General features: G+C 67.5%; 1 protein-coding gene across 1 annotated transcript; it reads left to right on the top strand.

Annotated features, from left to right (window-relative positions):
• Nucleotides 1-9,336: 9,336 nt before the first annotated feature.
• On the top strand, nucleotides 9,337-12,203 carry LOC138846224 (lipocalin-1-like). The gene is made up of 6 exons (XM_070061448.1): nucleotides 9,337-9,517; nucleotides 9,843-9,973; nucleotides 10,864-10,934; nucleotides 11,411-11,521; nucleotides 11,912-12,013; nucleotides 12,178-12,203. The coding sequence occupies exons 1-6, from the start codon at nucleotides 9,428-9,430 to the stop codon at nucleotides 12,201-12,203; spliced, it is 531 nt and encodes a 176-aa protein (XP_069917549.1). The 5' UTR covers nucleotides 9,337-9,427.
• Nucleotides 12,204-22,746: the final 10,543 nt, after the last annotated feature.

The raw sequence follows: 22,746 nt of genomic DNA, 5'->3' as shown, positions 1-22,746 counted from the left end.
CAACCGGCACTGTCAGGGACCCGGGGACGTGGAGACCCTCGTCCTCCCGCCCTGGGGCTGGACGTGCTGCAGCCACCGCGAAGTCCACCAGGCGGCGCTCACAGGCGGCGCCCCCCCCCCCCCCCCCCCCGCGCCTCGCCCGGGGCCGCTGGAATCCAGGTCCCCAGCACCTGAAGGCTCAGAGCAGCATCGCTCCCAGGACCGAGACCACAGCAGCCCGATGCGTGTCCCTGGGAACCCTAACCCGATTCTGCACGCAACGGAGCTCCGCTCAGCCACTGGCGAGTTTGGGGCACACGTGCCGACACGGATGATTTGGGGCACACGTGCTGGCACGGATGAGCCTTGGGAACTGTGGCTCAGGAAGAAAGCCTGGCAGAGGATCCCGCGTGACCCGAGCCCCTTCAGAGGCCCCTTGTGACCTGATCTCTCTAGGGATGCCCTGGACAGAGACACCAGGCCAGCGCTGCAGCTGTCACTCTAGGATCGTTCTGGGTCTGGCTCACAGATGATGGGGCCCAGAGGGAATGGGATGGAGGGTAAGTGGGGTCCCCAGGGTTCTCGGGGACATCATGTCAGGAAGCAGAACTCCAGAGCCAGGGCACTGGAGGCATACAGGCAGACAGCTGTTAGAGGCCTTGGGCTGCAGGGGGCGCTGTCCAGCCCTGAGCACAGGCGAGTCCAGCCGGGCTGGCACTGTGCTTGGACTCCCAGGTCTACCACGAAAGTGGCAGTGTGCTGACATCACCCTGGCTGGAGCTGACCTCTGGGCGGGGACCAGCGATGCCTGGGGGCTCCTGGGCCCAGGCGGGTGCAGGCTCCCGGGGAGAAGGCAGGGTGGGGCAGGGGGAGCACAAGGAACCCTTGTTGTCACCCCCCAGAGTGCATGGTGAGCCCCTCCCACCAACACCACCCTCACTTTCAGACAAGGACCCACAGGGCCCCGCCCAGGTGCTGGCTGCTGACCCCGGCCAGCGCCGCCCACTCACTCACAGGCTCCAGGAAACACGGTGAGCTCACCACCTGCTCTGCAGCAGGGGGCCTGTGTGGGGAGGGGCGGGAGTCCTGCTCCAGGGCAGCCCAGAGCCGGATAAATGGGCAGCAGGGAGGCGGGCAGCACAGGGCAGCGGGGCCGGGACCATGCAGCTGCTCCTGCTGACGGCCGGGCTGGGCCTGCTCTCTGTGCTGGGAGCCCAGGGCCCTCAGCTGATCCCTGCCCCCGCTCGGGAGGTGAGAGACGCGGGGAGACACTCACCACCCTGCTGCCCTCTCTGCCCCCGCCCCTGCCCCGTCCCTAACAGCAGCTTTGCCCTGGGCCTCTGGGTGACTCCCTCAGCTGCTGGCTCCGTGGCTGAGGCCGTCCTGGGTGCAGGTGCAGGCCCAGGTCCCGGTGCCTGCCTTGCCCCTCGCATGGAGGGACGACCCCGTCCCCACCCAGCCTCTGCCCCCCACTGCTCGCCCAGCTGAGGGCCCCATTCCCGGCTCAGCCCGGCCCCTGCTGTCCCCTCCCAGCTTGTAGGCCGATGGCACATCAAGCTCTGGGTGGGGACCTTTCCCATTCCGGCCAAGAGGAGGAGCCACCCTATACCTCCCTTCAGCCTTGGCATGAACGAGCTCCGGAAGCTGGAATTCAGGATGAACCTCACGTGAGCCCCTGCCCGCGGCCCCCCCACCCCCCAGTGCAGCCCCCGCCCTCCTGGCCCAGCTGCCCTGAGCTCAGCTTCCCTCCTTCCTGCTCGGTCTGGGTTGTCTCCCGCCACCCCTGCCACTTGTCGGGACCCTGTCCCTGCTGGGCCTCGCTCCCCTCGGCTGCCTGTGGCGCCCCATGCTGGGCAGCGGAGAATCTGTCCCTGAGCAGCCGGGGCTGTGGGTGCTGGGCTCCCTGCTGTGCGGACCAGCGCCTGGGCCCTGCCAGGGAGGAGCCTGGGTGAGGGCCAGCAGCACCCGCGGAAGAGGCGGGCAGGTCCCTCGTGGGGGCTCCTGGTCTGGACAACAGAGCTGCCTGGGAATGAGAATTCAGAGACCAGGACAGGACCCGACGGCCGCGGGGGACACAGGGGTACAGGGGCCTCAGGTCGATGCCCGCTGGCTTGGCGGGAAATGGCTGGGCTGTGGGGGCACCAGGCCGTCCTGACCTCGAGTGCCACCTGGCCGTGGGCTCTGTACCTGCCCGGGGTCTCTGGGGCCGGGGCCACAGGGAGCACACGGGGAGGGGCACGGAGTCCCCGGGAGGCCACGTGCAGGGCCGTGTCCTGCAGCGTCGGGCAGGACACGCCAGGCCGCCCGTGGCCTTCTGGCGATGGGCTCCGTGTGCTCGGACTGCTCTGTGGGTCTTAGTCGTGTCCGGAGGCCTGCGGGGCCCCGATCCTGACCGCCCTGGTGCCCAGTGATCCTTACTCGCAGAAGGGGCCGAGGGGCCGTCCCGGCTTCCCTGGGCCTCCCGTGACCTGGGCCAGGGCTCCTTGGGGTGGGGCTCCTGGGACCCTTGTGGCCGCCATGAAGGCCAGTGCTCTCTGCATGACGGACACTAGGACATACCGGTGGGAGGAGCCGGCCCTCTGCTGGGGGACCCCAGAGGTCGGGAGCAGGAAGGTTGGGGAGGGGTCCCGGGCGAGGTCCATGCCTTGATTCTGCACCAGGAAACCCATTGGATGCATTCCGTTCAAGTTGCCCCTGGACATCGGATCCAAACCCGGCGTCTTCCACACCTGTAAGTGTGAGAGCGCCGCCTCCCTCTGCCTCAGCAGAGCCCGCGGGGCCTTCCCCAGGCATTGCTGAGTCTCCGTGCCCTCCCTGCAGGGTATAAGTACCCCATCTACATCAACTTCCTGCCGGGGAAGCAGCACGCCATCGCACACTTCAATGACACCATAGACTACTCCTACCATGTGATGATGATGCTCATGGGTGCGTCTGCCCTCGCCTTGTTCGCGGACGCTCCCTGGCTCCCGGTCCCTGTGCACACAGCCCCTGGGCCATCAGCCCAGCTGCCTCCGGTTCCCAGCCCAGAGCCCTGCTGGGTCAGGACTCTTGGTGGGGGAGGGAGGGCGGGCTCTGAGCCTCCCGTTTCACAGCTGTCACTCCTGGGGTCCAGCACCGGCATCCACACCCACCTGTGCCACCCCTGCTCTGGGCAGGACCCCTCCTCACACAGCAGGACTCATGGGGGGTGCATAGGGCAGGGGCTGGGGCTCTGTGCACGATGCTGGCCAGGAGGGCCCGGGTGCAGCCTCTGAGACCCCGACTCCGGGACAGCCCGGGCTGAGGACACGGCCGGGGCCCCTGGGGGAGCCAGGGCCACACGGGGCTCTGCCGCTCTCCAGGGTGAGCCTGTGTGCGTGGCAGGGGTCAGGACCCCGCGGCCAGGTGGGGAGAGGGGCCCTGGGCTGGGAGCTGAGCGCCGCATGGGGGCTCCACGGTGGGACCCCTCCCTCCTCACACTGGGCTCTCCTCCCGGCTGCCAACCGCAGGCCCCTTCCTCAGCCAGGGGATCCCCAGCCCACTGTCTGCCTTCCAGGGCCAGTGCGGGGCAGGACCCCTTCCTGGGGGGCTTGGGGGACGGCCCTGGGGCTGTCAGCCTGGCAGGAGGCCCCTGCACTCAGGAGACCGAATTCCAGACAAGACCCGGGCTCCCCCTGCCTGGGCCCCAGCTGCTCCTTCTCAGGATGCTGGGGGTGGGTTCTTGGGGTTCCCGGGGGACAGCAGGCTGGCGGTTTCTCAGAGTCCAGGGCTCCCCCGCGAGCTGTCAGGGTCAGGCCTGGCAGGGGGCCCTCCCCAGCCCACCTGCTTCCCCAGCGTGAGCCAGGGTCGCCCGACTCCACCCGCCCCCACCTGCAGGCCGCACCCTGGATGGAAACCCGGAGGCTGAGGCGACCTTCGAGGAGTTCGCGGAGAGCAAAGGGCTGAACCGAAGCGACATCGCCAGGCCCCCTCCCCTCGGTGACCTGGGGCTCCCCCGTCTGTCACTCACCTGTCACTCTCCCGGGATGAGGGCTGACTCTGGTGCCTCTCTTCCCGTGAGCGCTGACCCCTCCCCGCCTGTCTCTCTGGGTCTGCAGAAGCCTGCGCGCTGACCCCAGACTCTTAGTGCCGGGGGCGGCACCGCCTGCCCAGGAAGGACCCGGCCCCGCCCCGCGCCTGCGCTCAGAGCTCCAGCCTGGGAGCCTCCCCGCCCTGCCGGGCATGATTGAGTCAGCGGAGTGGCCCCTCCCCCGGAGGGTCAGCATCACCAGGCGGGGACCCCTCCCCAGCATGGACGCGCGGGGGCGCCCCCAGGCTCTTTGAGAGGCGGGTGCTGTGGTCACCTCCCCTGAGACGTCGCTATGGAGACGAGTGTGCTCCTGAGTGCCAGTGGCCGCAGCCCCTCCCCTCTGAGAGTGGAGCCCCTGAGCCCAGGGCGGGGTCCCCTGCTGCCCTCCTCCCCCCCCCGCCCCGGGATCTCCCAGGACACCACGTGGCTTTGCCTGCCCTGAGCCCTGGGTGTCTGCTGAGTGAAAATAAAGCTGCTTCGCTGTACTGGCCTGGGCGTCTCCTCGCTGATCTGCCTCAGAGTCTGCGCACCATCTCCCAGCGTCCCCAGGTGTTCCTGTCACAGCCTGGTGTTTTTTGTAACTTTGTGGCCACGTGTAGCACCCATAGGTGCCCCAGAGCCTCCTCCTCTGCAGGTGACAAGCACCCCGAAGCCTGGGTCCCTCTGTGTGCCCTGCCCCCTGCACCTGCGCCGTGGCCCCCAGTGCACCCAGCACCGAGATGTGGGGCCCCAGTGGTGGCGCGAGTGGGATAACTGTCCCCAGGTCCTGTCCCCGAGGGTAAGGAAGGCAGGTGACTGAACGCGTCACCTAGGGCCTTCTCCCTGGGTCCCTGGGTCCCTGTCCCTGCACCTGCGCCCTGGGTCTGTGGGCACCGCCTCAGGAGCTCTCCGAGTGGCTGTGGTTTACTCTGGGAAACAGGACGGTGAACGGTGCCGCACGTGGCACCCCTGGGCCTGGTTTCGGGTTCGCCCGCCCCCCTCCCCGGGACCCTTCCGGGACTGCTTGCGGGAAGCTCCCTGCAGGGCACAGGTGGGCGGCGACAGGAGCTTCCTGTTTGAGAATCCGGGAACTCTGACATCTCCCGCGGCTCGGATGCTTTGTGTGGTTCCCCTCTGCCTTGCGGGTGCCTCCCCTGCGGGCTGCGAGCCTCGGCCGTCTCTTTTGCCCTCCCAGTTGGGACCCGGGGTCCCACAGGGCATCAGCCCACCGCCCTACTGCTCACAGAGGGTCCTGGCTCCTTCCTTCCCCTCCTCCATCCTCACACCCAGCACCATGCACTGCCCCCTGCTGTGTGCAGGCAACGGGAGACAACGGGAACCCGACCCCGGCCCTGCCCTCGGAGCTCACGGCCGAGCAGCTGGACGGCGTCTGCCCCACAGCCGCTGCAGAGCCGAGCCACCTCCCGGTCGGGGCCCTGGATCAGCTCCAGAGCAGAGCCTTCCCCACGGCCTTTCTGGTCCCTTCTGGGCACCAGGCAGTGTGAGAATAAAACGCCCGGGCCAGACTCTGTGTCCCTGGGGTTGCTCCAGAGCAAACCCAGGAAAGCAAGAGCAAGTCCCAGAGGGAGCAGGAGGCGGGCGGCAGGTGGGCCGGGTCCAGGTGTCCCTCAGGGGACTTGACACTGCACCCAGGAGGACGGCAGCAGCCGGCTCTGCCCAATCTGGGGGTCGCATGTTGGGAGCACAGAGAACTGCCATGAGTGCTGCTGGGGGGCGGGGCCAGGGGGCTGCAGGGACCCAGGGAGCAGGGGTGGGGGAAGGGCAGGGCTGACCTCAGGGCCTGTCCTGGCGCTGTTGGTGACACACCAGCCTCACTCACGGCTGCCGGCTTTAGCCATTTCTGACCAGGTTGCGAGGCTCTGATTCCTGGCACAGGAAGCTCAGGACAAACCAGCCTTCCTCTCTAGAGCGAGGCGGGGGGGGGGGGGGACAGGAGGAGGAGGAGAAGGCAGAAGAGGAGGCTCATCCCTGCCTCTCTCACCTGTCACCCTCGGCACGCACACGGAACAGCCGCAGGACCCTGCCTGGGGGGGGGGGCTTCCTGCTGCTCACCTGGGGAGACGGGGGCTCACCTGGGGAGCAGGTGCAGGTGCAGGCGCACGGAGGTGGGCTTCTCTGCCCAGGCCTGGCCTGAAGCCCCGGGGCGCTCTGCCTCCTGGGCAGCAGCTGCTGAGGGGATGAGCTGGCCCTCGGGTTCCCGGGGTGCCCCGGGCAGCTGCCTGCTTGGCTCCTGGTGGCTCAGAGCTGAGACCCCCAACCCCGTCTCCTTCTCCATCACCCCACCCCCACGCCCACCCCGCCGGGATCTTCCCGGCCAGCGTCCCTGCTGCTGTGAGCAGGGGTGGCCGTTCCTGGGGCCTCGGCCCCTGCTCACCCATGCCCAGAGGAGAGGGTGGGCTCAGAGCTGAGCCTGCTACCCTCCGCAGGAAGCCCCTCCCCCACCGGCTCTCCCAGCCCAGCCAGCCCTGGCCTGACTGTAGGGTGCCGAGCTGCTGCCTCGGGGGTCCGGACCCTGCCCCCGACACCCACTCGGGTCTGACTGAGAGGAGGGAGGAGCCCACGAGGCACTCCCAGTGTCGCATCTCGGCGTGGTGGGCTGCGGGCACGCTGCGGGGGGGGCCCGTCCCCGCCATCACCTGGCCGTGTGTCAGGAGGACACAGGCGAGGGCACAGGTGCAGGCGGTTCCTGCATGGCTGACATTCATGGGACAGCCACGGCACAAAGTGTCCTGTGTTCCCATGGCAGGGTCTCGGGGAACTTACAGATAAGAGGGTTCCAGAAGGCAAACACGCCCCGGCCTTTCCTGCCGCAGCCCCTGTGCCAACGGGCGTCCTCGGCTCCTGGCCCAGTGCAGGAGGAGTGAGCTCACCACGCGCAGCTCTGCCCCGAGCCCAGGCCCCGGGAGCCTCTGCTGAGAGCAGCCCTGGGGGCAGAGGAGCCCAGGGAGGGGGACGGCGGGACCTGCGCCGAGAGCATGACCCTCGCTCTCGGGACAGGCACTCTCTCCCCAGCTGGGGGAGGCTGGGGCCGGTCAGGCTGCACCTGCCCGAGAGCTCTGTAGGCTGGGAGGTCAAGCTTCCCTCCCAGGGGGTGGAGATGGCTGGGTTCTGGGGGGGAGGGGCAGACGCGTGAGCGCGGGACCTGGCATCCAGCCAGATGGGCAGCCACACGGTGGGCACAGGGGCGGCCCGGCCAGCACAGACCTCAGCACAGACCAAGGGAGTCACAGCTGCAGCCCCCAGCCATGCAGGGCGCGGCCTGCCTCTGGTCTGGAGGCTGCGCTGTGTCCCCTGCCTGCCTGGGCCCCTGCTCCCTGGGAGGCCACAGCCCTGGGCCTGGGGTGTGAACAGTGGTCGGCCTCCCCTCTGGGTCAGGGACCCCCAGCCACCCCTCCCCACGAGCAAGCCCGAGGCCAGCGCCACCGGCCCCTGCTCCCGGAGCCCACGGGCCTCGATCCAGCCCCACTGAGCTGAGCTGAGCTGAGCACACGTCTCTCCCATGGCGGGTTGCGTGTGTGCACGCGTGTGCGCCTGTGCGTGTAGAGGCGGCACTTCAGGTGTTCTGGATCATGGATGTGTGACAAATGCTGGGACTGCGGGTGGCTGCTGTGGCGCAGGGCATGAGCTGCGGGGGCGGTGCCAGCTCCCGCATCGGAGTGACCGGTGGGGTCCCGGCTGCTCGGTTTCTGATGCCGGTTCCTGCTAACTCAGCCGGGAAGGCGGCAGAAGACGGCCCACGACCAGGGTCCCGGCCACCCCTGTGCAGACCCGGCCAGAGGCCCTGGATCCAGGCTGTGCCCTGGCTCTGACCTGGCGTTGCAGCCGTGCGGGTGTGAACGCGGGGGTGGAGGACTCTCTCGGTCTGTCGGGGTCGCTCTACTTTTCTAATAAACGCATAACCACATGCGTAGAGAGGTCAATGCGTCCTCGGGATTTCAGAGCATGGCCCCCTGCCCCCGACACCGTATGAGCGTGAGAAGGCTCGGAGCCCAGCCCTCGGGCGCTGGGGGCGCTGGGGTCCCAGACGCAGCCAGGTCCCTGCTGGCTTCCTGATCCTGGTGAGCGGCAGCGGGGCCCTGCCCTGACGTTCAAGATCGGGACAGGAGAATCCGAAGGAGCCCAGCTGGCCCATGGCTGCACGAGTGGTGGTTTCCACGGAAACTCTGCCGCGGGGCCCCTGCCGTGTGAGAGGACCCGGCGTCGACCTGGGGAGAGGACCCTGGGCGCTTCCTGCTGAAGCCGTGTCCAGCTGTCACTCACTGCCCTCCCACGAGTCAGCGAGAAAAACGCTCGGTCGTCCCCACCGGCCGTGTGACCCCTGCTGGCCCCTGACTGGCCTGTGTGTGCTGGGCCCGGCTGCGCCCACCTTCGGAAGCTGGGCTCTGGCTGTGCGTTGCCCCTAGACGGTGCTGCTGACCCCGCTTCTCCTGCTGTGTCAGTTCTTACAGAACCCTGCGGGTCTGGCTACAACACGCTCCACGCGGCTCCGCTCTTGCTACAGCTCCTCTGGGGCCGCAGCGTTAGCCCCATGAAGCCGAAATGGGCTCCCCTCTCCCTTCACCCAGATCTGTGTGCACTGCACCCACTGATGGGCGTGGGTCTGCCATTGTCTGCTGTCAATCATCCATCCTGTCTAAGGAGGGTGTGGACAAGGTGCATTTCCCACAATGCTTCGGGCCGGTGCCTTCCTCTCCACCGGGGGCTTGGCCTGTAGCACCTGCTCACCCCTCCTCCGCCAAGGCCCCTGCTGGTCCACTGCGGAGCTCCTGGGGGCGTGGTCACAGACGCTGTGCACGGAGCATCGGAGGTCTCCCTTCTCCCACCACATCACCATGTTTGATGTTTGTTCTTGTTTCCGACTACCAACATTCCCGCTCACCCGTCCGGTCCCCTGCCCGACCTGCGGCTGCTCTGGGGAGCAGAGGGTCCGTGCAGCGCACATTTCCACGCGGTGGGCCTCATTGTCCTGATTTGTCTCGGGTTGGGGGTCCTGCCCAGACCACAGGAAGTTCTGCCGAGACCCACGCCCAAGCTCTCTCATCCTCACGGCACCCGCGCCAGCAGCCAGCCAGGGGGCGTGGGCGCAGGGCGGCCAAGGCCACATCGTACCCGATGCTCCACACCCAGGGAGGTCAGAGCCCTGCCCTGGGCGGCAGCCCTGTCTGGGTGACCTTTGCGGAGTCAACAGCCGTGATTGAGGGACGTCCAACATCAACGACACCTGAGCCGGTCCGCGGCAGCGCTGGCCACGGTTGCGGCCAGGAAGGGATCGGCCGGTCCTCGGCGCCAGCTTCCGGGAGGACCCTGCCCCGGCCCTATAAGGGTGGAGGCGAGAGGAGCTGAGCAGACTCACCCAGCCCGGAGCTGACCTGTTGCAGCCGAGAGCGCAGACCCGAGATGCAGACCCTGCTGCTGGCCCTGGGCCTCGGCCTCCTCGTGGTCCTGCAGGCCCAGGACCCCCTGGACGTGGAGGCGGAGAGCCAGGCCGTGAGGCTCCGAGAGGGGAGGGCGGGGCTGGGCTCCAGGGGGACAACCGCGCTGGGGCAGGCGAGGAACTCCTGTCCTGAGCTAACCTGAGCCTGAGGACCCCGGGCGGCAGAGGGCCAGGAGTGAGGGTCTGGGGTCCGGCCCAGCAGGGACTGGGAGGCGGCACGGGCTGGGTCTGGGGAGGCCACTGGGTGCTTTCAGGGTGGTGTGGTTGTGGGGAGTGCGCCCCGTTCCTGGCCCTTGGTGTTCAGGGTCTGGGGGCTGCAGACCCTGCGAGGGTAGGCCCTGAGCGTCCGTAGGGCCTGATGGGTCGCACCCTCACCAGCCCTCAGGGACCTTGTACATGAAGGGCGTGGCCTCAGACAAGGAGTTTTCAGAGCTGAAGCCGGATTCTGTGGGCCCCGTGACCATCGTGGCCCAGGACGGGGGCAGCCTCAAGGTCACCCTCAGCTTTGTGTGAGTGTCTGCGCACTGTCCCCACACAGGAGACTGGGCAGGGATGGGGTCGCTGGCCACATGGGGTCCCCAACGCTGAGCACCTGGGCTCTGAACACAAGCTGCCTGCCAGGACCTGGGCTGGGAGAGCCTCAGGAGGCCCTAGAACCAAGCCTGTGGGCCCAGGGGCACCTGCAGGGCACTGCCCACCTCCCCTGCCTGGGCACCCGTGCCCCACAGGCCCATGGGGAAATGGAGTCTCATCCCAGCCCTGGGTCAGGCTGGGGGCCGGGCCTGCACTCTGGACTCGGGACCCTCACGGCGCATGCCTGCTCTGTGCACCCCAGGGCGGGGTTTGCACAATGACCAGGTGGGGACATGACCCCCGGCTGAGGGCATGGCACGGACACAAGGACCCTGTGCCATCAGGGCAGCCCTCAGTGGGGCTCCCTCCTGTGTGGGTCAGCACCTGCTCTCTGGCCTGGAGCTGACCCGGCTCTCGCTGACCCTGGCCGTGGCCTGATGTTTGAGTCTCCTCCCCGCAGACACCCCCCCTCCTTTTCTAGACCACACGAAGGTGCCTGCGGGGCTGGCTGTGCACGGCTCCTTGTGCAGAGGACCTGCTGGGGGGCCTGGGCAGTGAGGGACGAGAGGCCGTGGCCACAGACCGTCTGGCAGTGGACAGGATGGCTGGGAGGGCAGCCACCTGGAGGAGTGGCCCGGGGCTCGAGGCCACTGATTGACCAGGGCGTGGCCGCCAGCACTGAGGCCAGCTGGGCCTGCCTGTGTGCAGCTCTGCCTGCTGCTCCCTGGGCCCAGCTAGGACCTGGGTGCCTCCAGGCCCTGCGCAGTGTCCACTCCGAGAGGGAGGTCAGCCGGGACAGCGCTGCCCACTCGGCTTCTGTTTCCAGGAAAAAGGGTCAATGCCATCAGTTGAGCACCGTCCTGGAGAAGACCGAGCAGCCGGGCATTTACTTGGCCTGTGAGTGTGGAGGCCGGGGGGCCCAAGTCAGCGAGGGAGGGCGAGGTCCCCCCCTCCACTCTGGCCCCCTCTCAGCCCACCACGCCCGCCCTGGGTCTCCTTGCCTTAAAGAGTCCAGCACCTGACACCACGCTGCAGGCGAGGCCTTTAGTGCACAAGGGACCCGGCTGTCCAGGGCTGTCCCTCGGGGAGACTGTGCCCCTGTCGGGTCCTGTGTCAGGGTTGGGGAGCTGCGTGTCCATAGCAAACTCTGCCCACCTCTCACCCCCAGCCTCCCTGGGCCTCCCTGGCCTGGCCACGGCCGTCCCTGGGTGCAGGGGATCTGGGGAGGTGGGGCACCCAGCGCCTCAGGGGACCTGGTCCAGCAGCTCTGGGCAGCTGGCAGCTGAGGTGTTGGCCGGGCTGGGGCGGGGCCACGTCCCGGGGCCTTTCTGAGGGAGGCGTGGCCTCGTGGGACCCCTGTTCCCGTTGTGCAGTTGAGGGCAGGACCACAGTCCAGGTCACTCAGATGAAGGAGAAGGACCACTGGGTGTTCCAGTGCCAGGGCGAGATTCACGGGCAGCGGTTCAAGCACGCCAAGCTGATCGGTGAGCCCCCGCCTCCCACCTCCTGCCGCCCACCTCCCTTGCCTCCCGCCCCTCCTCACCCCTCCCTGAGAGGCCCCTGGGATGCAGGGACCCCCCCCCCCACCCGGTGCAGGACACTTGTGTTGATTTCCTGATCCAAGTCCGTCCCGGTGCCGTCTCCGGAGCTCAGGGCTTCTCCGGATCAGCGAGTGGGGGGCTCAGGGCCCGGGACCCCTGGGAATCCACAGGCAGCTGAAAGCTCCCCAGCCCCAGGATCTCGGGGTCAAAGCTCAGAGGTGGCCGAGGGCACCCTCCCAGCCCAGGGGCTCCTGGGTCGCCAGGCTGGGATGCAGATGCCTCCACGCCCGGTGCTGCCCCCACCCTCCTGACTCCTCCCGGCCTCGCCTGCAGGCAAAGACCCTGAAAACAACCCGGCAGCCTTGGCGGAGTTCGAGCAGCTGGCAAAAGACAGGGGACTGAACACGGAGAGCATCTTCGTCCCCACACAAGGAGGTAGGGGGACGCACCTGCCCCTCCCCGGGCCCAGGAGCTCGGGCCGCAGGGCGAGTCCCCGGGATGTCCCTCGTCTGGGGCTGCTCTGTGCTCGCCAGGGTGAGGAAACGTCGGGTCAGAGCGGCCCGGGGTCCTCTGACCGTGCTGTCTCCCTCTTCCTGCAGAGAGCTGCTCTCCCGCGAGTGACTAGGGTGAGTGGCCAGAGCACACCTGGGAAAACCTGAGTCTGGGGTCTGATGGGCGGCAGGAGCCGCGGGCTCCAGCCCCTGCCGTCCTACCTGGCAGGTGAGGCCCACCTGGCCAGACAGGGGTGGGCTCTGCTCCTGCACCTGTCTTGGCCCTCAGGTGTGGCTTCAGATGCCCGCCCTGGGATCATGCCTGGGTGGTGGGGGAACCCTTCCACGGTGGGCAATTCCCATGGTACTCTGGGGGAGGCAGACTGTCCACTCCGCACTGCCCAAAGCTGCGCCCCGGGTCTGCTGGCCTCCAGGGCCCTCCCTGCTGGGTGTCCTGTGAGGTCTAAGGGGCAGGACTTCCCAAGGCCCCACCAGGCTGTGGGCGGAGCCAGCATCTCCTGTGAATCAACGCCCTTCCTAGTCCTCCGTTGTCTGCAAGACTCGCCGTCCCCACTTCCACAGGGAGCAGGGCTCTGGGCAGCCTTGGCTAGGCCCCTCCCCCACTGCCTGACCCTGAGGCTGGGGTCCCAGGTGCCCGGCCCATGCCACGCCCCCTGCAGAACCCCCCTGACCCTCCCCTCTTCCTAGGGCGGGGCCAGGACTCTGCAGCCCACAGGGCCTTACCCCGGAGGACTGGAGGAGCCCCTCCCGGAGCCCAGCCAGGCCCCTCCCTGCCCCCCCACCCAGATTCTACATAAAGAACTCAAGCAGTCTCTGTGTCTCTGCTCCCTGGGGCTCCCTTGGGGGTCTGCGGGGACGGGAGGACCCGGCCTGCTCCCTGCTCTCCAGGGGCAGGGCCTGCACACAATGGGCATGAGGTAGGGGTCCTGTGGGTGCATCTGAGCTAGGATGCCCAGTGCCTGGGCCCTGGCTGGGGTGGGGAGATGGTGTGGGTGATGGGCGGCTCAGCCCAGGGGTGGGGCCTGACAGAGCTCCTGTGCGGGTGGGGATCTCCTGGGCTCCCCAGGTCCTAACCCACTGGGGGTCGGGGCAGGAGGGAGGGAGGGGAGGACCCAGCAAGGTCACAGGCCAGGGCCAGGCCTCTCGGGCCCTCCAGGTGGGCAGCAGGCCCCCGGGCCCTGCCCCGCCCCTCTCGGTGGGAGACCACGTGCTGGTTACTGAGTGCCCGCTGGTGGCGTTAGGGCTGCCCCCTCCCGGTTGTCTCGGGGGTGTCTTGGTGCGCATGCGTGTGCGTGCCCTTGTCTGAGTCCTTGCTCAGCTCTGGGGCTGGCCCCTCAGTCCCTGCTGTGGGTGTTCCTTGTCCTCTGCCCGTCTGAGGTCCCTGTGGCCTCCCGGGCTGGGCCGGGTGACCCTGTGCCTCTGACTGACCGGCTGAGGACAGCCCAGGGCCAGGCGTGTCTCCAGCAGCGTCGGCACCACCCTGGACCCGCAAGAGGACTCCGCTCCACCCGGCCCGAGAGTGGGCATCGCCGGGGCCGCGGGCGGCCGGGACAGCGCAGTCACAGCCCCACAGTGGCCTGGGGTGGGGGCCGCAGATTCAGTGGCCGGGCAGACGCCCTGGCTCAGCTCTCACCACGCCTGCTGTGCCGCCCCCTGGCTGTCGCTACCGAGAATAAACCTGTGTTGGTTAAACCAGCAACTGTGCGGTCATTTTTCACTAGTCACTGGAGACGGACACACACACACACAGACACACACATGTACACAGACACACACACACAGACACACAGACACACACACAGAGACACAGACACACACACAGACACAGACACACACACACAGAGACACAGACACACACACAGACACAGACACACACACATGCACACACACACAGACACACATGGACACACAGACACATGCACACACACATACACACAGAGACACACACAGACACACACACAGAGACATACACACACATGTACACAGACACACGGACACACACACACGGACACAGACACACACACTCACACACAGACACACACACACAGAGACACACAAACACATAGACACACACAGACACACACAGACACACAGAGACACATGCACACACACACATGCACACACACATGCACACACAGAGACATACACAGACGTGTGAACCCTCACAGAACAGCAGGTCCACCTCAGCCCTGAGGGTCCCCAGTGTCCTGGGTGAACGCACACCCTGGCCCTCTGGGTCAGCCGCTGGGCAAACGTCAGGCAGTTCTTCGTCTCAGTGTGCGGTCAAGGCCCTCTTCATGTGCAGTGGGGGAGGGGTTCCCTCACGTGCCCACGTTACAGACGGGAACAGTGAGGCCCAGGAAGAAGCAGCCAGTGGGGTCGTGGGTCGCGTGGCCTCTCAGACCTAGGATCCACATCGCCTCCACCGCAGGCCCCCCAGGGCTGGTCCTGAGTCCCGGGCACGAAGCTGGGCCCCCGCGGTGCAGACAGCTGCTTCCCATGGGGCTCAGCCCCCGAGCCTGGGACCTGGACCCCCCATTATCCCTGCGCGAGTCAGCCCCACCCCACAGCAACTGGCAGTGTCCGCAGCTGTGTCCCCGAGCGTCGGGCACGGACCTGCCTCCCGGGCCCCCGCAGGTCACGGAACGACAGGAGGGAGGAGCCGGGGCACCGGCCCGCAGCCCTGCTGCTCACAGAGGAGACGCCCGGACCCAGTGGCGTCTCGGCTCCTTCCTTCCCCTCCTCCATCCTCACACCCAGCACCGTGCACTGCCCCCTGCTGTGTGCAGGCACCGGGAGACAACGGGAACCCGACCCCGGCCCTGCCCCCGGAGCTCACGGCCGAGCAGCTGGACGGTGTTTGCCCCACAGCCGCTGCAGAGCCGAGCCACCTTCCGGTTGGGGCCCTGGATCAGCTCCAGAGCCAAAGCCTTCTCCACGGCCCTCCTTGCAACTCTTCTGGGCATGGCCAGTGTTCGAATCAAGCCCAGGCAGGAGCCAATTCTAGAATGTTCCAGCACTACTGCCCGGTTAGAACCAGAGCCAACCCGCCCCAACCCCAGCTTGCATGCCAGACCCCCAGCCCCAGCCCCCGGGCCAGCCCCAGCCCCAGCCCCAGCCCCTGCCCCTGGGCCAGCCCCAGCCCCAGCCCCAGCCCCAGCCCCTGGGCCAGTCCCACAGCCCCAGCCCCAGCCCCTGCCCCTGGGCCAGTCCCACCGCCCCAGCCCCAGCCCCAGACCCTGGGCCAGCCCCAGCCCCAGCCCCAGCCCCTGCCCCTGGGCCAGTCCCACCGCCCCAGCCCCAGCCCCTGCCCCTGGGCCAGCCCCAGCCCCAGCCCCAGCCCCTGCCCCTGGGCCAGTCCCACCGCCCCAGCCCCAGCCCCTGCCCCTGGGCCAGTCCCACCACCCCAGCCAGCTCCCTCTTCCCTGGGGAATTTGGCTAAGGGCACCTTCGGGGTCCCACCGCTGCTCTCTGCCCATCCAGATGCCTGCGGTCCAGGCACAGACCATCCCCAGCGCAGCCATGAAGTCCGGGTCACTCCAGCTCTCGCCTGTGATGTGAACTCCAGCCCCTGTCCCTGTCCAGGCCGGGCCCACCAAGCCTGGGCTCTTTTCTTGTCAGGCTGGTGTGCCCTGGTGACGGAGGCAGAAGCATGAGGGGCGCTCAGATCCCCCCGTGGGGCCCCCTGCCCACCCTGTCTGGCCAGCGGGCTGTGGGGGGCCCTGGTCTGTCTCCAGCTTATCTGCCACCGGCCATCCCTTCCTCCCGGGTTTGGTATCGCACACGGCAGGATGTGCGTTGCCTTTGCCGTAGGAGTACATGGTGGGCAGGCTTGGCCACGCACGCCTAGGTTCCCATGACCCACGCTCCTCTGTCTCTCCTCTCTCCCCCTGGGACATCTGTCCTGGGAAACATCACGAGGGCTCCCCGGACAGAGGTTCCCCCTTGAGGGCAGGGCGCGTCCCCCAGGGCTTCCGGCTGTGCGGCTGCGTCCACCTGGCTGGGCCTCTCATGTAGACAGGCCCTAACCAGGAGCCAGGAACTCCATCCGGGACTTCCAGGTGGGTGACAGGGGCCCAGGTACTTGAGCCACCGCTGCCGCCTCCCGGGGAGCATCAGCAGGAAGCTGCTTGGAAGTGGGGCAGCCAAGGCTTGAACCAGGCGCTCCGATGTGCACCGGGCCTTCCAAACAGCAGCGTAAGCCGCTGTGCCACCACCCGGCCCCCAGCGTGTTTAGGGGCGACTCTCTCGGGGGGGTGCTCCCAGAACCTGACGGAGCCAGGGCACAGGTTTTAGATGTGTGTCCATCCCCTGCCTCTGGGATCCCAGACCCTGCTCCGTGGGGGCGTGTCTCCCAGTCATCTCCCCCACCCAGCTCCACCCACCCCTGCACTCCTGAGACGTCCCGAGCCCGCCCAGCCAGGGTACCCCACGAATGGACCACGGCCCCGCCCCCTGAGGCACTGCAATGCCTTAAGCTCAGCCCAGAGCTGCTCTCCCCCTCGGCCAGCTCAGCTCCCATGGAGGGAGAAGCCCTGCGCCTCGGGGCCCTCCCCGGCTTCCTCTGCACCGACCCACCTGTTCCGGAATTCTCGCTCTGCCCCCCCCCCCCCACCGCCGTTTGCCCTGTGTGCACGCAGCCAGGCAGCCCTCTAACTTTCTTCCCTTTTGAATAAACTTAGCTCCGGCTGTGAGTCTCTCCCTCACCTTCTCCCCGTCCAGCTCATAATTCCTTACAAACTCGGGCACTCTGGCCGGCGCCGCGGCTTACTTGGCTAATCCTCCGCCTGTGGCGCCGGCACCCTGGGTTCTAGTCCCGGTTGGGGCGCTGAATTCTGTCCTGGCTGCTCCTCTTCCAGTCCAGCTCTCTGCTGTGGCCCAGGAAGGCGGTGGAGGATGGCCCAGGTCCTTGGGTCCTGCACCCGCATGGGAGACCAGGAGGAAGCACCTGGCTCCTGGCTTCGGATCGGCGCAGCTCCGGCCGTAGTGGCCATTAGGGGAGTGAACCAACCGAAGGAAGACCTTTCTCTCTGTTTCCCTTTCACTGTCTATAACTCTGTCTCTCTCTCACTAACTCTGCCTGGCAAAAAAAAAAAAAAAAAAAAAAAAAAAAAGAACTAAAACAAACTCGGGGTCTCTGACAACTGTTATTTTTTCCTCCTCCCGTCTAGGAGTGTGACACATTGAGCCTGATGGGGCCTCTCCCTGCAAGGCCGGCACAGCGCCACCACCGAGTGACACCTGTGCACTTGTGCCCGTGCTGGTGCCCGGCGTGACCTGAACAGCGCAGGTCCGTGGGTGCCACAGGTGTGCTGGGTTCTTGTCTCCGCGCAAGAGAGAATGCAGACATGAGACAGAGAGGAGTGCCGAGGTGACGTGTCCAGCAGAACGAGTGGGCACCTCTCCGGACAGGAGCTGGGGGGCAGTTTACATTCACCCTGTGGCTTACAAGGGAATAGGTCCAGTTCTGCCCTCCGTTTCTCCCGACCCTCCTCCCTCTGCTGAGTGTGAATTCCGTAGAATTCCTCCCAGGGTTCCATGCACCCGTGTGATCCTGCTGAGTAGTCCCACGTGGCGCAGGCAGAGGCCACGGGCTGCCCGCCGTGATGGCCTACCGCCCCGGGTTGCCAGGCTGCCCAACCCATTTGGAACTGAGCAGAGAGGATTCTCGGGAGACTTCCGTGGGGGGAGGGCTGAGACCACCTGTAAGTTACTGGGGTGTGGGCAGGGCTGTGCAGTGTAAAATCCTGGGCTGCGTTAGTTTTCTGAGCCCCCCAGACCTCCCTGCCACACACACATAGGCTAATTTCTAACTTCCCACCTAGCAGAGCCCACCTGATCCTGCAGACTCTGAGACAGATCAGCCAGGAGGCGCGAGGCCAGCACAGGGGAGACACAGCTTTATTCTCACTCAGCAGCCACCCAGGGCTCAGGGCAGGCAAAGCCACAGGAGATCCCAGGGGGCGGGGGAGGAGGGCAGCAGGGGACCCCGCCCTGGGCTCAGGGGCTCCACTCTCAGAGGGGAGGGGCTGCGGCCACTGGCACTCAGGAGCACACTCGTCTCCATGGCGACGTCTCAGGGGAGGTGACCACAGCACCCGCCTCTCAGAGAGCCTGGGGTCGCCCCCGCGCGTCCATGCTGGGGAGGGGTCCCCGCAGGGGGATGCTGACCCTCCGGGGGAGGGGCCACTCCGCTGACTCAATCACGCAGGCAGGGCGGGGCGGCTCCCGGGCTGGAGCTCTGAGCGCAGGCGCGGGGCGGGGCCGGGTCCTTCCTGGGCAGGCGGTGCCGCCCCCGGCACTAAGAGTCTGGGGTCAGCGCGCAGGCTTCTGCAGACCCAGAGAGACAGGCGGGGAGGGGTCAGCGCTCACGGGAAGAGAGGCACCAGCGTCAGCCCTCATCCCGGGAGAGTGACAGGTGAGTGACAGACGGGGGAGCCCCAGGTCACCGAGGGGAGGGGGCCTGGCGATGTCGCTTCGGTTCAGCCCTTTGCTCTCCGCGAACTCCTCGAAGGTCGCCTCAGCCTCCGGGTTTCCATCCAGGGTGCGGCCTGCAGGTGGGGGCGGGTGGAGTCGGGCGACCCTGGCTCACGCTGGGGAAGCAGGTGGGCTGGGGAGGGCCCCCTGCCAGGCCTGACCCTGACAGCTCGCGGGGGAGCCCTGGACTCTGAGAAGCCGCCAGCCTGCTGTCCCCCGGGAACCCCACGAACCCACCCCCAGCATCCTGAGAAGGAGCAGCTGGGGCCCAGGCAGGGGGAGCCTGGGTCTTGTCTGGAATTCGGTCTCCTGAGTGCAGGGGCCTCCTGCCAGGCTGACAGCCCCAGGGCCGTCCCCCAGCCCCCAGGAAGGGGTCCTGCCCCGCACTGGCCCTGGAGGGCAGACAGTGAGCTGGGGATCCCCTGGCTGAGGAAGGGGCCTGCGGTTGGCAGCCGGGAGGAGAGCCCAGTGTGAGGACGGAGGGGTCCCACCGTGTGCTACAGCTCCCAGCCCAGGGCCCCTCTCCCCACCTGGCCGCGGGTCCTGACCCCTGCCACGCACACAGGCTCACCCTGGAGAGCGGCAGAGCCCTGTGTGGCCCTGGCTCCCCCAGGGGACCCGGCCGTGTCCTCAGCCCGGGCTGTCCCGGAGTCGGGGTCTCAGAGGCTGCCCCCGGGCCCCTCCTGGCCAGCATCGTGCACAGAGCCCCAGCCCCTGCCCTATGCACCCCCCACGAGTCCTGCTGTGTGAGGAGGGGTCCTGCCCAGAGCAGGAGACAGGCGAGGAGGGGTCAGCACTCACAGGACAGAGAGGCACCCAGCATCAGAGCAGGGTGGCCAGGAGGAGAGGAGGGAGGTGGGGCAGGTGGCTCGGGTTCAGACGAGTGGAGCTGGGCGGCCCCAAGGGCCCATGAGGTCGGCCTCAGGGTTTCCACCTGAGCCACCGGGCAGGGGTCTTTGTGCCCCCCGTTCCAGCCTGAGTCCCCGCCAGCGCAGAGGGCAGGCCCAGGGGTGTCCTGAGTGGGCGTGGAACCGGGGAGACACAGAGCTTGCTCCTCCCCTCGCACCGCGAGTCCTGCCCGCAGGCTGGGCTCGGGGCTGGGAACTGGAGGGAGTGGGGCAGGAGGCCTGGGCAGCTGCTCCAAGCTCATGCACCCGGGGTCCACGGCCACATTGCATGCGTGTGGCAAGGGCTGGACGCACCCATGAGCATCATCATGTAGTGGTTGATGGTGTCCACCTTGACCTTGAAGTAGGCAATGGCGTGCTCCCTCCCCGGCAGGAAGCTGATGTAGATGAGGTGGCGCCACCCTGCCGAGAACAGGAACGGGGACAGTCAGGGCTGGGCCCTGCGGGCTCTGCTTACACGGAACTTAGTGCCGCGGGGACACTCACAGGAGCCGTAGATGCCCGGGTCGGGCCCATAGTCCAGGGGCAGCTTGTACTGGATGCATCCGATGGGCTTCCTGGCACAGAATCAGGGCATGGCCCCAGCCCCGACCCTGCCCCCACCCCACTCCCAGCTGCGCAGACTCCCAGCGCTGGGTCAGCCCCTGCACCCACTGCCCCCTGTGCTGCCAGCCCTCACTCTCGGCTCGGCCACCAGAAGATGCCTGGGCCCCCGGCTCTCGGGAGGGCCCGAAGCTTCAAGTGGCCCCACCTGCCACTGCTACAGGCCACGGATTGGCAGCTGGGACTGCTCACGGCGTCGTGCTCGGCAGGACCCCACACTGCCCAGCCTCAGCTTGCTGGCCGCTGTCCCCAGCAGGTTCCCAAGTGCAGTGATGACAGTGGTGTCTGGGGAGCCCACGTCTGTCCAGGCGGCAGCACCCTGGCCGGTCCCCAGCTCTGTTCCCCCACAGAAGAGAGCGCAGCGCCCACAGCCCCGGCATCTCCAGCGGCAGCTGGGGTCCCAGCCCCACAGCCCAGCAGGGACAGGGTCCCGACAAGTGGCAGGGGTGGCGGGAGACGACCCAGACGGAGCAGGAAGGAGGGAAGCTGAGCTCAGGGCAGCTGGGCCAGGAGGGCGGGGGCTGCACTGGGGAGGGAGGGGCCGCGGGCAGGGGCTCACGTGAGGTTCATCCTGAATTCCAGCTTCCGGAGCCGGTTCATGGCCAAGGTGAAGGGAGGCAGTGGGTGGCTCCTCTTGTGGGCGGGAATGCGCAAGGTCCCCGCCCAGAGCTTGATGTGCCATCGGCCTACAAGCTGGGAGGGGACAGCAGGGGCCGGGCTGAGCCGGGAATGGGGCCCTCAGCTGGGCGAGCAGTGGGGGGCAGAGGCTGGGTGGGGACGGGGTCGTCCCTCCATGCGAGGGGCAAGGCAGGCACCGGGACCTGGGCCTGCACCTGCACCCAGGACGGCCTCAGCCACGGAGCCAGCAGCTGAGGGAGTCACCCAAAGGCCCAGGGCAAAGCTGCTGTTAGGGACGGGGCAGGGGCGGGGGCAGAGAGGGCAGCAGGGTGGTGAGTGTCTCCCCACGTCTCTCACGTCCTCAGCGCTGGCAGGGATCAGCTGAGGGCCCTGGGCTCCCAGCACAGAGAGCAGGCCCAGCCCAGCCGTCAGCAGGAGCAGCTGCATGGTCCCGGCCCGGCTGCCCTGTGCTGCCCGCCTCCCTGCTGCCCATTTATCCGGCTCTGGGCTGCCCTGGAGCAGGACTCCCGCCCCTCCCCACACAGGCCCCCTGCTGCAGAGCAGGTGGTGAGCTCACTGTGTTTCCTGGAGCCCGTGAGTGAGTGGGCGGCGCTGGCCGGGGTCAGCAGCCAGCACCTGGGCGGGGCCCTGTGGGTCCTGGTCTGAAAGGGAGGGTGGTGTGGGTGGGAGGGGCTCACCATGCACTCTGGGGGGTGACAACAAGGGTTCCTTGTGCTCCCCCTGCCCCACCCTGCCTTCTCCCTGGGAGCCTGCACCCGCCTGGGCCCAGGAGCCCCCAGGCATGGCTGGTCCCCGCCCAGAGGTCAGCTCCAGCCAGGGTGACGTCAGCACACCGCCACTTTCATGGTAGACCTGGGAGTCCAAGCACAGTGCCAGCCGGGCTGGACTCGCCTGTGCTCAGAGCTGGACAGCGCCCCCTGCAGCCCAAGGCCCCCAGGGTTGAGGCTGTATCTGGCCATGGCTTCCAGGAAGCTCCTGTGCCACAAGGAGTCCACTGCCTGGTGCTCGGCCGGTGTCCAGGGCGAGAGGGCTCCAGATGTCCCACGGGAGGGCACCACGGCCAGGTTTGGGCTTGGGGTCATGAGGGCGGCCTTGCCCCAGTCCCTGTAAATCCTCATTTCTACCAGCACCTGCCCAGCATGGCCTCCCCTGGTTTCTCTCGGGACCCCGGGCTTCGGAGCCCTTGCCTCTCGGACCCGTGAGCCTCGGCCGGCGTGATCTGGGCCCAGTCCAGCTGGTCCCCTGCCCGGTGCCTGTGCACCTGTGCAGCCTCTGGCCTCGGTACCAGTTTTCAGCTTGAAGCATCCCTCTTATGAGATTTGGGCACCATGACGCCAGCCCCATTGGAGATTTTATTTGAAGAGCAGGATGGCAGAATGCCAATCTGTCTATACCAGCAGCCGAGTGTGTACTCACCAGCGGCCTCCATGGAGAGAGGCCGCCAGCCGTGCGTGTCCACAGGTGGCTGTGCGTGGACTCCTCGTGTGGCCTACCTTGCCGCACCTGTGGGTGCAGTGTGGACGTGCAGCCGCCCCTGTATGTAGGGCCCACAGGCCAGCGGGGCCATGCACACCCACGGGGGCTTCCTGGAGGTGTGCAGAGTGGGAGGCCGAGGTGGGTCCTGCTCTCCAGTGCCTGGGGCTGGACGCTGGCTTTGTCCCACGTGCAGCCCGCTCCTCTCACACCTGGGGCCCAGCAGCCTTGCAGTCCCGGCTTCCACACAGAGACCGCCAGGGCTCAGCTCTGCCAGGGTCCTCCTCCTCCTGGGTCCTGGCCATCCACGCCGCCCACAGCCCAGTGTCCCGATGCCGTGTTCTGATCCGATTCTGCTCGGGGGCCCTGGGGGCCCTGTGGAGCTTCTGCTGAGAGGCGTCCGCGCCCCTGGCAACCGGGGCTCAGACCTCAGACCTCAGCACCCGTACACCAGGGCTGCAGACGTGGGAATCCGACAGGAGCCCGGCTCTGCGGGCTGCGGGCCCCCCACGGGCTCCCTGCCTGCCCGGGAGCCGTGTCCACGGCCAGGATCAGA

Source organism: Oryctolagus cuniculus, chromosome 1 (genome assembly GCF_964237555.1).
Source record: "Oryctolagus cuniculus chromosome 1, mOryCun1.1, whole genome shotgun sequence".
Lineage (NCBI taxonomy): Eukaryota > Metazoa > Chordata > Mammalia > Lagomorpha > Leporidae > Oryctolagus > Oryctolagus cuniculus.
The sequence above is the reverse complement of the archived record's forward strand: the minus strand, read 5'-3'. Positions and strand labels throughout refer to the sequence as shown.